The sequence below is a fragment of the Mustelus asterias genome, chromosome 16 (genome assembly GCF_964213995.1).
Source record: "Mustelus asterias chromosome 16, sMusAst1.hap1.1, whole genome shotgun sequence".
Taxonomy (NCBI): domain Eukaryota; kingdom Metazoa; phylum Chordata; class Chondrichthyes; order Carcharhiniformes; family Triakidae; genus Mustelus; species Mustelus asterias.
The window spans coordinates 41,869,660-41,882,280 of NC_135816.1; the positions used below are offsets into that span (position 1 = coordinate 41,869,660).

At 40.9% G+C, this 12,621-nt stretch overlaps 1 protein-coding gene across 1 annotated transcript in view; it reads right to left on the reverse strand.

The window, feature by feature from the left end:
• LOC144505342 (PH and SEC7 domain-containing protein 2-like) overlaps window positions 1-12,621 on the reverse strand; it is a 118,847-nt gene that overhangs the window by 85,359 nt on the left and 20,867 nt on the right. The window contains exon 3 of the mRNA XM_078231463.1: window positions 388-582. Within this exon, the coding sequence (XP_078087589.1) occupies window positions 388-582 (195 nt within the window). The remainder of the gene's footprint in view (window positions 1-387; window positions 583-12,621) is intronic.

The following is a 12,621-nucleotide window of genomic DNA, read 5'->3' on the forward strand; positions in this document are numbered from 1 at the left end:
AATCATTGATACTGTGACAAAGGAAAAGCTAACAACTTTAATCTACTTTTCTGCCTGAGTGGTTTAGACCAGGAAGTGCTGGAAATACTCAGCAGGACTGGCAGCATCTGTGTAGAGAGAAAAACAATTGTGAAATGACTCTTCTTCCAAACTGTTCTGAATAATTTAGAAATGTTCTGACTCTTATTACAGCTGTTCCTGCCCAAAATAAACAAGGCAGTTTGGCTTTAATGCAAATAGTTAATGGTTATAGCACAAATGAACAGTCCACTTACAAATGAACTTTAATGGTATTTGTCTTTATTCAAATGTCGATTCTGATACTTGGTAGAAGCAGTTAGTAAGCCAATGATGAAAATGAATTCCCAATAATATGCACAAACTTACTTCTTTCCAAGGTGCCGTGCCACATCACATCTTTTAAACCCTTCAAGATTGTACAGTCGCTTGGCAAGTCTTTTTGCTGGATCTATATCTGTTTTGCAGCCATTAGCTAAAGTGTCAGTGCTCCCATGGTCTAGGTGTTCCGTACTGTCCATTTCAGAATCAGAATCAGAGAGGACTTCCTTAAAGTTGGCATCACTAGAATCAAAAGATAGAGATTTTATTTTGTACAACTCCACACTGGAGGGTTCTTTTTCAAAACATAACTGGCTACACAACTAGAATAGAAATGTTTTGACGAATGGATGCATTATAGTTATAAATAGAAACAGTTCAGATGCTTTGAGAATCTGTCCTTTGCTAGTAATAACAACTTGCATTCATATAAAGGGGGATTTGTCAGGCTCCCACTAGCATACTTGCAGGTGGTAGGGAGACAAGTAAAATAGAATGGGTGGCACCCCACGACCTTGCTGTGCACCCATTGAACTGTCCTCCATTATACCATGGGTGGGTAAGGCCAGCCCACCCACCCTTGTGTCTGTTGCGACACTTAAAAATAAATTATCTGGTCCAATAAATGGACAGTTAATGGCCTCATTCCACCTCTGCTGCCGGAATATGATGGGCAGGGGAAAGCCTGCTCTTTCAGACCTTTAGGCTGAAAGGTGGGAAGGGTCCTTGTTCCCATCTGTGACTGCCCTCCCACAAGGGGGAGGGCTTTTTACCTCCCCCACTCACTATTTTCTGTACAATTAGTTCCTTGACAATTCAGTTTGGGACAATGCAACTGGATTTCACATTAATGAAATAATGAATTATTTGTGGTGGATAGTGACAGAAATTATTTAATCAACTATCTCCCTCTTCTGAATCAATTGATTTTAAAACAAATTTCGCTAATTGAGAAAGACACAATGAAAAACTAATAGTGTTTACTCTCTAATTAAAATATGAAATGTTTTAGAACAGTTCAATTTAATCGGGAAGAAAACATTGTCAATAGATCGAAATATAGATTGGGCGGCAATAGATCGGGTAGTATAGTGGTTAGCACTGCTGCCTCACAGCGCCAGGGACCCAGATTCGATTCCTGGCTTGGGTCACTATCTGTGTGGAGTTTGCACGTTCTCCTCGTGTCTGCAAGGGTTTCCTCCGGGTGCTCTGATTTCCTCCCATAGTCCAAAGATATGTGGGTTAGGTTGATTGGTCATGGTAAATTGCCTCTTAGTGTCAGGGGAGCTAACAGGGATAGGGCCTGGGTGGGATTGTGGTTGGTGCAGACTCGATGGGCCAAATGGCCTGTTTTTGCACTGTAGGGATTCTATGACTCTATGAGAAGAGGGAAAAGGATTAAAGCAGTGGGATAGATTTTTCTGTTCAGGTGTCGATCACCTGTTAAAGCACCTGTCAGTATGCTGACCCTGCATAATTTTACAGGGTCATCTTAAATCTGGTGGTTGAAAGCTAACTAGCACTTCTGTCAAGTGATGATTGGTACATTTAAGGGTTGTGACAACTTAAAAGGAAATCACCTCATATGGAGATGAACTTTTTTTATCTTTTGCAAAAGTTGTCTGGACCTTTTATCATCCTCATCTTAAAATCCCTGCATCCAACATTCTCCAACAGCAGTCCATATCTGGTTCTGCAACCTCAACCAATTCTACATTCCATGCTGTATCCTTCAGTCATCCAACTTTGGTCATTATTGCATCTCCTTGTTCCTTTGTTCCACCACTGGTGGCAGAACCTTCAACTGCTTCGATAATACCCTTTGGAATCATCTACCTGTGTGAACTGCCCCCTTCTCCATTTTTCTCTCTACCTTCAAAAGCTTTCTCAAAAACCATCTTTTCAACCAATTTTTTGAAGGCCTCTCCAAGACTTAGTGATCACTCCATCGCCCCTCATTTTACTTTTTCTCCCTCTTATGAAAAGCATATTAGTGATACTTTCTACATTGAATGCATTATATAAATGCACTTTTATGTTACAGACCTTAAATCTTTGTATTCAGTTCACAAGGTCACTCCTGTAAATGTGGAGACGACGGTCTTTCTCCAGTGCAGCCACATCTACCTGACACCCCTCCTCTGTTCCTTCTTTTCTTTCCAGATAGCATAAAGGAAGAATTTCCCTTAGAAAAGCAACTGCCCAAATGTTATGGGCGTAGCAAATACACTTGGCAAAAAATGCCTCCTGACCAACTGCACAAGAATAAAAATACTGATCACATTAATGCATAATTTACATAACCTATGGGAAAACTCAATGGCCGTAATTTTCCAGCCATTCACGTTGGTGGGATTTTCTGGTCCCGCTGCAGTGAACGGAGATTTGGCTGAATGCCAAATTCTCCGTCCTCGCTTGTAGCAGCAGTGGGGTGTGAACAGCCTGAAAATTTTGGCCAATATTTGTAAGTGTTGTGCATGCAAATGGATATCACATTTGCACCTGATTAATTGATTCGCTTAACAGCCTAACACAAGAAAATAACCAGTGCTTTTCACATCTTCGGCACAGAACAAAGTACTTCACTGGAAATGACTTCTCAGCAGCAATAACTGTTATGATTCAGACACCAGAACTTCTCTTGTTTGTACGATACTGTAGGAACAGTGTCCCATTAACTGACTGAAGGGTGCCTTCAAGGTTATATGGCGAAATGACCTAAGATTAAATTTCATCTTGAAAACTGACAAAACGAAATGGAGTTCAGTTCTTAAATGGAATGCTGGCAAAAAGGCTAATACAAAAAAGCTAACCAGGCTTCTAGAAACAGAATCTTCTAAAATAAAGACCATAAACTAATTAAAGTCATAAAACCTTTAGGTTAATTGCAACAAGAAAATATGTGTTAATACTCCAGATATTCCATACCAGAAACCCATGACGTCTCGTTTGGGTCTCAGGTAGAACACCAAATGGAACATAAAAATGTTACTTTTACCCATCTTTTGAGAAAAAAAACTTGAGAATTGGCAGATCTGTTGGGGAATCCTAAAAATCATTGATGCAAAAAGAAATTGGATAGTGTCAATACACTAGGATTAACTGGAACAATCTGTGCCTGCTTTGAATCGCCATGTATCTTGTTAGCAAAACATAAACCGTATTATCCTCAACTCAGCCGGTCATCGTTACATTTTTGTTTTTCTGACTGGAGATCTGTGATGGTGTTTTGCAGAGATCAGTGCTGGGACCCCTGTTGTTTGTAATATTTATAAATGATTTGCAGTAGAATGTAGGTGGTCTGATTAGGAAGTTTGTGAACGACAGAAAGATTAGGGGAGCTGTGAATAGTAAGGAAGATTGCCAGAGGATGCAGCAGGATATAGATAGTCTGGAGACTTGGGCGTAGAAATGGCAGATGGAATTTAATCCAGACACATGCGAGGTGATACATTTTGGAAGGTCTAATGCAGGAGGGAAGCGTACAGTAAATGGCAGAACCCTTTGAAGCATTAACATACAGAGGGATCAAAGCATACACATCCACAGTTCCCTGAAAGTGGCAACACAAGTGGATAAGATGGTCAAGAAGGTGTATGGCATGCTTTCCTTCATCAGTCAGGGCATAGAGTATAAAAATTCGCAAGTCATGTTGAGCTGTATGGAACTTTAGTTAGGCCACATTTGGAATATTGCATACAGTTCTGGTCACCACACTACCAAAAGGATGTGGAGGCTTTGGAGAGGGTACAGAAAAGGTTGATCAGGATGTTGCCTGGTTTGGAGGGTATTAGCTATGAGGAGAGATTGGACAAACTTGGTTTGTTTTCGATTAAATGTCGGAGGCGGAGGAGCGACCTGATAGAAGTTTACAAAGTTATGACAGGGGTGGATAGAATGGATAGTCGGAGTCTCTTCCCCAGGATAGAAATGTCAATTACTAGGGGACATAGGTTTAAGGGGGTTTAAAGGAGATGTGAGAGGCAAGTTTTTTTACACAGAAGATGGTGAGTGCCTGGAATGTGCTGACAGAGGAGGTGGTAGAAGCAGATACAATAGCAACATTTAAGAGACATCTTGACAGATACATGAATAGGCAGGGAATAGAGGGATATGGACCGCTGAGAGGCAAAAGGTCTTTAGTTTAGAAAGACGTCATCTGTCGGCACAGGCTTGGTGGGCCGAAGGGCGTGTTCCTGTGCTGTACTGTTCTTTGTTCTTATGTAAGGGACCTAGTACTTTAGATGTCTAATGAATGTGCTTCATGAATTTAGCAATGGGACCAACATCTTTGCAGATTGGATACAGGTGGTGCTGGGAAACTGGCATGTTGGCTGACCTCAATATTTTCATCTCCGCCTACCTTTGTTCCTACTCCCAAGCTAGATCTACGAAGCCTGCTCCTCATGTGGCCTAAAAATCTTGACCAAAATCTGATGTGTCAATTCACTTTGAGCCTTTTATTAATATAATCAAGATAATCCATGTGGTTTTGTATTGGTCACTCTCTGATTAATTCCTACAATACATTGTCATGTTTGGATGCGGCACTTACAGCTATACTAAACTCAGCCAGAAACCGCAAATCAAACCTCAAAATCATCAAAAATGCTCAAAGATAGATACTGCAACAAAAGTACTGCAGACAGGTTGCTCCTTCTTCACCAAAGCATGTACTCATTTTATCCATCTTGCAAGGATTAAAGCTTGAGTGCACTCTTTGAAAGATTGTGAATCCGTAACCTTTGTTCTCAAGGCCAGCGCTCGACAAACCCTGGGATAACAGGATATAGCAAAATATATCTCCAAATTTTCCTACCATACTTAATGCTTTGATCTTTCTTGACTGCTATTCACCTCTTTGTCTCTCACATCAACATCATTTTTTCTATCTTAAACTGGCTTACAACCTCTCCAACTGGAGCACCAGTGCCACTCTGTGGCTCAGCCAACAAAATCTGCAGCTACACTATCTGCCAAATTTTATATAAGATGGCATTTCCTCAACAGTCTACAGACTCTGGATACTGGTAAAAGGTTTGATAAACTCGACCGATCAGACACTGCTCAGTTGCTAACCCATGATCACAGCGATGGAAAACGGTGCTGCAATTAATTATACGTTTACTGCTTGATTTTGATACTGATAAGTGTAATGCTGCAAAGAAATTTACAAATTAAAACTAAATCACATCTGTAAATGTATTTAAGAAGGACAAATGCTTTTGTATCTGCTATGAAAATAAAAGGCGGGGCAGAAGAGTAACATTTATAATGATGGAGACTGTATAAAAACAGCAGATGGCATCGCTTAAGCTAATATATTTCAATCATTTTCTACTCAGTGACATCACAATTTGATTGTGTGACTTTTGGTCCTGTGATATTAAGTATGTCTGGCAGATACTAAATGGTTCAATTAATCACTGTACAAATCCCATCGCACGAAGGAACCAGCTAAAATGGAACATGCACTTTGTATGCATTTTCAATTTGCTGCCCCTCTCCATGGCTTTGCAGAGAACCAGCATGTGCAGTAGTGAAAATACTTTGCGGACTTATTTATACAATAATTATTATAAAGGTTCAGTTCAAATAGCTTCAGTTCAAGCAATAGGGAGGCGGTTTGGTAATGTCACTGGACTAGTAATCCAGAGGCCCAGGCTAATGCTCTGGGGGCACACACAGGTTCAAATCCCACCATGGCAGCTGGTGGAATTTAAATTCGATTATTAAACCTGGAATTATAACGTTAGTCTCAGTAGTGGTGACCAAGAAACCATTGTCAATTGTCATAAAAGCCCACCTAGTTCACTAACGCCTTTTAGGGAAGGAGATCCGCCATCCTTACCAGGTTTGGCCCACATGTGGTTGACTCTTAAATGCTCTTTGAAATGCCACTCAGTTGTATATAACTCAGGGGTGGATAATAATTTTCACAGAGTGAGCCACGTAAGAATTTTGGCATGTCGTCATGGGTCACATATCTGTTTTGTAATAAATTTACCTCACTCTCTATATAATTTTGGAATTCATGATGTGTGAACAGTTAGTACCATTGAAGTTTAATGTTAGACATTTTCTCATGATAATCACAGAGAAGCCTGGGGTTGTTTTCCTTCGAACAGAGGAGACTGAGGGAGGACATGACTGAGATGTATAACATTATGAGGGGCATAGATAGAGTAGACAGGCAGAAACTTCTCACCTGTTTATTACTTTCTTCAACAAGTGAGTAATTCTCCTTGAAAGAGGCAACAAAGGCTTCAAGATCATTGGTAGTAGAGTCAGAAATTGTAGTAAAGTCCAGAACCTCTTTTTCCAACAGATCATCTGCCTTTGCAGTGGCTTCATTCTCTTGCACTCTTTCCTTAAAAAGCAATGAAGGTCTAGAATATTGTCTTGCTGCATTATGTTTCCGCTTCTTCTAGCCTGCCCCAATTAGAAGTGAAAGGTCTGCAATATCTTCCTGTGATCCTTGGAGTTGAATGGAGGATGGTAGCAGTATCATTTCATTCAGCCATGAAGCTATGACAGATAACACTGAGACACCAGCTGCTGTGTCTAGCTTGAGTTCAGTCAGCTGCCTGCTTACATCAATGTTAGCACTCTAATATTAGAGCTTTATTTTTCCTTTATTTCTCCTAGGAAGATGATTTCCTGGTTGTCAAAGTCGTGAAATTCTTGAATAGAGGTGCCTTCAGCATTTCTCCTCCTGTCTTTAAACACAGATTTCCTGGAAATACAGACCATTTTAGAATGGCCTAACTTGCCACTGCCATGGCATTGTGCAATTCAGGTGAGGCATTCTTCCCACATGTGGACCCTCTTCCTGCCACAGGGGGCATTGGAAAATGGCAAATACTGTCTTTTCAGGGTGCTTCCTTGGTTGTTGCCTTACTATACTTTCAGTCTTGCAATGCACAAATTGAATGACTTCATCGAGCTACTCTTGGGAAATTTATCTTGCAACTCTGACAAAAGCTTTATTCTGCCTCCACTCTGGCCTGTCTGGCCAGTTATATGCCTTTGCTTAAATTTATATCTTCACGATACTGTAGGACTGCAAGAAGTCAAAGAGACTCATAACCAAAACACTGACAACTTTTATGTTTCTGATCAGATTTTCTTTTAGTGTTCCATGCTCTCAATTTTTGGCTAGGCAGTATGATTCAATAATATATTAGCATGGATAGAATATCAGTTATCTAACAGGAAACAGAGAGTAAGGATAAATGGGTCATTTTCAGGTTGGCAATCTGTTACTAGTGGAGTGCCACAAGAATCAGTGTTGGGGCCTCAACTATTTACGATTAGTTTCAATGATTGGATGAAGAGACCGAATGTATTGTAGCTAAATTTTCTGATGACAAAGATACGTAGGAAAATAAGCTATGAAGAGGATATCAAGAGTTTACAAAGTGATATAGATAGGTTAAGCGAGTGGGGAAAGAATTGGTAGATGCAGAATAATGTGGGAAACTGAGAACTCGTCCACTTTAGCTCGAAGAGCAAAAAAACAGTAGATTATTTGAATGGGGAGAGACTGCAGAACTCTGAACAACATAGAGATCTGGGTGCCTTGGTACATGAATCACAAAAGGTTAGTATGCAAGTAAAGCAAGTGATTAGGAAGGCAAATGGAATGTTAATTGCAAGGGGAATAGAGTATAAAAGCAGTGAAGTGTTGCTTCTGCTGTATAGCACCTTAGCGAGACTGCATCTGAAGTAGTGTGTACAGTTTTGAGCTCCTTAATAAAATATATAATTGCATTAGATGCAACTCAGAGAAGGTAACTTGATTGATTGGGCAAGTTGGGCTGCTACCCTTGGGAGTTTAGCAGAATGGGAGGTGATCTTATTGAAACATGTAAGATTCTGAGGGACTTGACAGGATGGATGTTGGGACAATTTCATAACTTCCGAGCTTCACAGTGTCAGATTGGGTAGGTCTGGAAACTTCATAGGTAAGAGGCACAAACCTCCTCTAAGGAATTGGCTGGGAGCCATCGGAAAATACAAGTTAAATCACAAACCTCGGATGATTCTGGCTATATTACACATATTTACCCAGAAAAAGTTACCTTCTGGGTAACTATTGCAAAAACCAAGACTGACCACCGCCATGGGACTCCCCCCACCTCCTCCTCCGCTCCCCCCAACACCCCTGACCTAGCAGAGGACCTTCCTTACACCCAAACCCACCTCCCCCTGCCCCCACAGGGGACTGTCCCAAATCCTAACTAACTACAACCAAGAGTTGTAAGGCAATTGTGGCCAACCCATGGCTTACAAGGGAAATTAGAGATACTATCAGATTCAAGGAAGAAGCATACAAATTGGCAAAAAAAAGCAATAGGTCTGAGGTTTGGGAGCAATTTAAAATTCAGCAAAAGAGGAACAAGGGATTGATTAAGAAGGGAGAAATAGATTTTGAAAGTAAACTAGCGGGGAACATAAAAACTGACTGCAAAAGTTTTGATACATGTGTAAAGAGAAAAAGATTGACAAAAACAAATGTAAGTCCCTTACAATCAGAAATGGGAGAATTTGTAACGGGCACTAAAGAAGTGGCTGAGGAATTAAGTTTGCACTTTGCTTCAGTCTTCACAAAGGAAGACATGAATAATGTACCAGAAGTGCTGAGACTAACATGTTTTCGTGAAGAGCTGAAGGAAATCAGCATTAGTAGAAAAATAGTTTTGAGGAAATTGATGGGATTGAAGGTGGATAAATCTCCAGGACCTGATAATCTTCATCCTAGAGTACTTAAGGACGTGGCCCTCGAAATAGTAGATCCCTTGGTGGTTATTTTCCAAAATTCTTTGGATTCTGGAATAGTTCCTACAGATTGGAGGGTAACTAAGGTAAGCCCGCTATTCAAAAGGGAAGTTGCTAGAGTCTATTATCAAGGATTTCATAACTTGGCATTTGGAAGGCAGTGGTATAATCAGACAAAGTCAGCATGGATTTACAAAAGGGAAATCTTGTTTGACAAATCCATTGGAATTTTTTGTGGATGTAACTAGTAGAGTTGACTAAGGAGAACCAGTGGATGTTGTTTATTTAGACTTTCAGTAGGCTTTTGACAAGGTCTCACATAACAGACTACTATGTAAAGTTAAAGCACATGGGATTGCAGGTAATATTTTGAGATGGTTAGAAAGCTGGTTAGCAGATAGGAAGCAAAGAGTTGGTATAAATGGTTATTTTTCTGATTGGCAGTCAGTGACTAGTGGGGTTCCGCAGGGATCGGTGCTAGAACCCCAAAAGTTCACATTATATATTAATGATTTGGAAGAGGGAACTGAATGTATTATCTCCAAATTTGCAGATGATACAAAGTTGGGTGGGAGGGTGAGCTGTGAGGAGGATGCAGAGATGCTTCTGCGTGATTTGGACAGGCTGAGTGTTGGGCATCTGCATGGCAGATGCAGTATAATATGAATGAATGCGAGGTTATCCACTTTGCTAGCAATTAAGAGGAAGACAGATTATTATTTGAATGGGTGTAAATTGAGAGAGGCTGGTACTCAACTAGGCCTCGTGCATAAGTCGCTGAAAGTGTGCAGGTACAGCAGGCAGTAAAGAAGGCAAATGGTATGATCGCCTTCATAGCAAGAAGATTTGAGTATCGGGATAGGGATGTTTTGCTGCAACTGTATAGGGCGTTGGTGAGACCACATCTGGAATATTGTGTGCAGTTTTGGTGTCTTTATCTGAGGAAAGATGTCCTTGCTATAGAGGGAGTACAGCGAAGATTTACCAGGCTGATTCCTGGGATGGCAGATCTGTCATAAGAGGAGGGACTAAGTCAGTTGGATTATATTCACTGGAGTTTCGAAGAGAAATTTATAACATTCTAACAGGATTAGACAGGGTAGATTCTGAAAGAATGCTCCCAGTGGTGGGGGAGTCCAGAACTAGGGTCATAGTTTGAGGATAAGGGGTAAACCTTTTAGAACTGAGGTGAGGAGAAATGTCTTCACCCAGAGGGTGTGAATGTGTGGAATTCACTACTATAGAATGTAGTTGAGACCAAAATGTTGTCTGATTTCAAAAAATTAGATGTAGCTCTTGGGGCTAAAGGGATCAAGGGATATGGGGGGATCAAGATATTGAATTCAATGATGAGCCACGATCAAAATGAATGACGGAGCAGGCTCGCAGGGCTGAGTGACCTACTCGTGCTTCGAGTTTGTTACTTTCCATGTTTCTATGTAACTCCCCATGGTATTCCCTACCGCCCCCCCCCCCCCCCCCCCCCCCCGCCCCCCCACCAAATCCCACCTCCCATGAAACCCTATTCACTTACCTTCTCCCTGGCTTGTCAATTTCAATTGGACCTTTAACTTACCTGGTTTATGGCAGATAGTGCCATAAAAAAGGGACCTGTCCTTCTTCAATCTAACTTTGTTGGACTGCAGCTCTGGATCGAGAGGACTGGATCTCACCTGGCCTGAGTTGGAAGATCGGGCGAGACAAGCATGGAAGAAAATCCACAAATGGTAATTACAATTAAAGCACAGAGTAGCAATCTAATGCTGATTGCCACTCCAAGGTAGTTACACCCAAATATTTCCAGTCGTGGATGAGTCTAGGATTAAGGGACACAGTTTGAACATTAGAGTTCGGTAGTCTGTGAAATTCTCTTTCCCAGAAAGCAGTGGAGGCTGGTTCATTGTATATATTCAGGGCTTTTAGATTTTTGATCAACAAGAGTTATGGAGGACAGATAGAAAATGGAGTTAAGTCCTCAATCAGATCAGCCTTGATCTTATCGAATGATGGTGCAGGCTCGAGGAGCCAAATGGCCTCCTCCAGCTTCTAATTCTTGTGTTCAGTATATTTGAATCTTTCTCCTAATGGGAAATATGTACTTGCAAGAAATAGTATCAAAATAGAGTGTAAAAACAAACGCAAGCACTTGAAATAATTAATCCTCTGGTTCTTTCTGGAAAATCTCAAAGGAATAGATACCATTATTAAATTTCTCTTTATCTTCCTTGGCTAATGTCAAAGAAGTTTAACAAAAACAACTGTGGTGATTAAATGCTAATAAAAAGTTAAAATCATTGGATCTCACCCACCAGCATCCCATATCAATCCAGCTACTATTTTAACCTGTTCTTCGGAACAAGTTGAGAGTGACAGCCATGAGAAACCAGCAGGTTATTCTTTAAATATAAGATTATCTCTGCTGAAAATTGGTCGGCAGAAAGAGTCATTGCTGAAGAAATATGCTGCCAATGGGAAAGCTCGAGAATGGACATTGTTGTAGGGTGCTGGTTACAGTTGGGTGCTGGTTACAGTTTGGGACATCTGAATAAGTTTTTATAGTCATATGTAGGTTAATTCCATGTCTTCATTAAGGATACCATCTAGGAGCTGTCTCCATGCTTGCTGATACACATGGCTCTGTCCACCTGTTCTCTTACATCACTATGTGGGTGGTATTGTACTCAGTCCCAAGTTAACCCTACATGTACCAGACCCTTAATATACAGATATCAGAAAGTGTGTTGTTCCAGGATTGTGGAGAATATTTTAAGGACCAAGAATTCAGTGGTGAGTTGCAAAGGGCAGTATGTCTCGACTGACAAATGGGGTTATACCCAAGAGGAGCAATCACACAGCCTTATCGTTTCTTCAAATATTAAGATGAAACATTTCTGTGTAAGAAATTCTACTCCAGCAGGAGGGACATACTTTCATTGGAAGTAGTTCAGAGGAGGTTCCCTCGGCTGATTCCTGGATCTGGGGTTGTCTAATGAAGAAAAGTTGACCAAGTCGAGCCTATATTTATTGGAGTTCAGAAGAATGAGAGGTGATCTTAATGAAATAGGATGGCATGGTGGTGCAGGACCCAGGTTCAATTCCAATCTTGGGTCATTGTCAGTGTGGAGTTTGCACACTTGCTCTTATTTCCTCCCACAATCCAAAGATGTGTGAGTTAGGCTGATGGACCACGGTAAATTGCCCCTTAGTGTCAGGGAGATAAGTGGGATAAATATGTGGGGTAACGGGGATAGGACCTGGGTGGGATTGCTGGTGGTGCAGACTCAATAGCTCAAGTAGCCTCCTTCTGCACTGTAAGGATTCAATGAAACATATAGGCTGGAATTTTCCAGCCATTCCTGCCCACTAATGGACAGGTAAAAGGAGGAGACCAAAAATTCTTCAGGGAGAACACAAGGGAATTTTGAGGTTTAGAGCTGGAGTAGGAGTTTGATAAAAAGCATTGTTAATTATTGATAATGTATTTGGAGTAGTGATATCTAA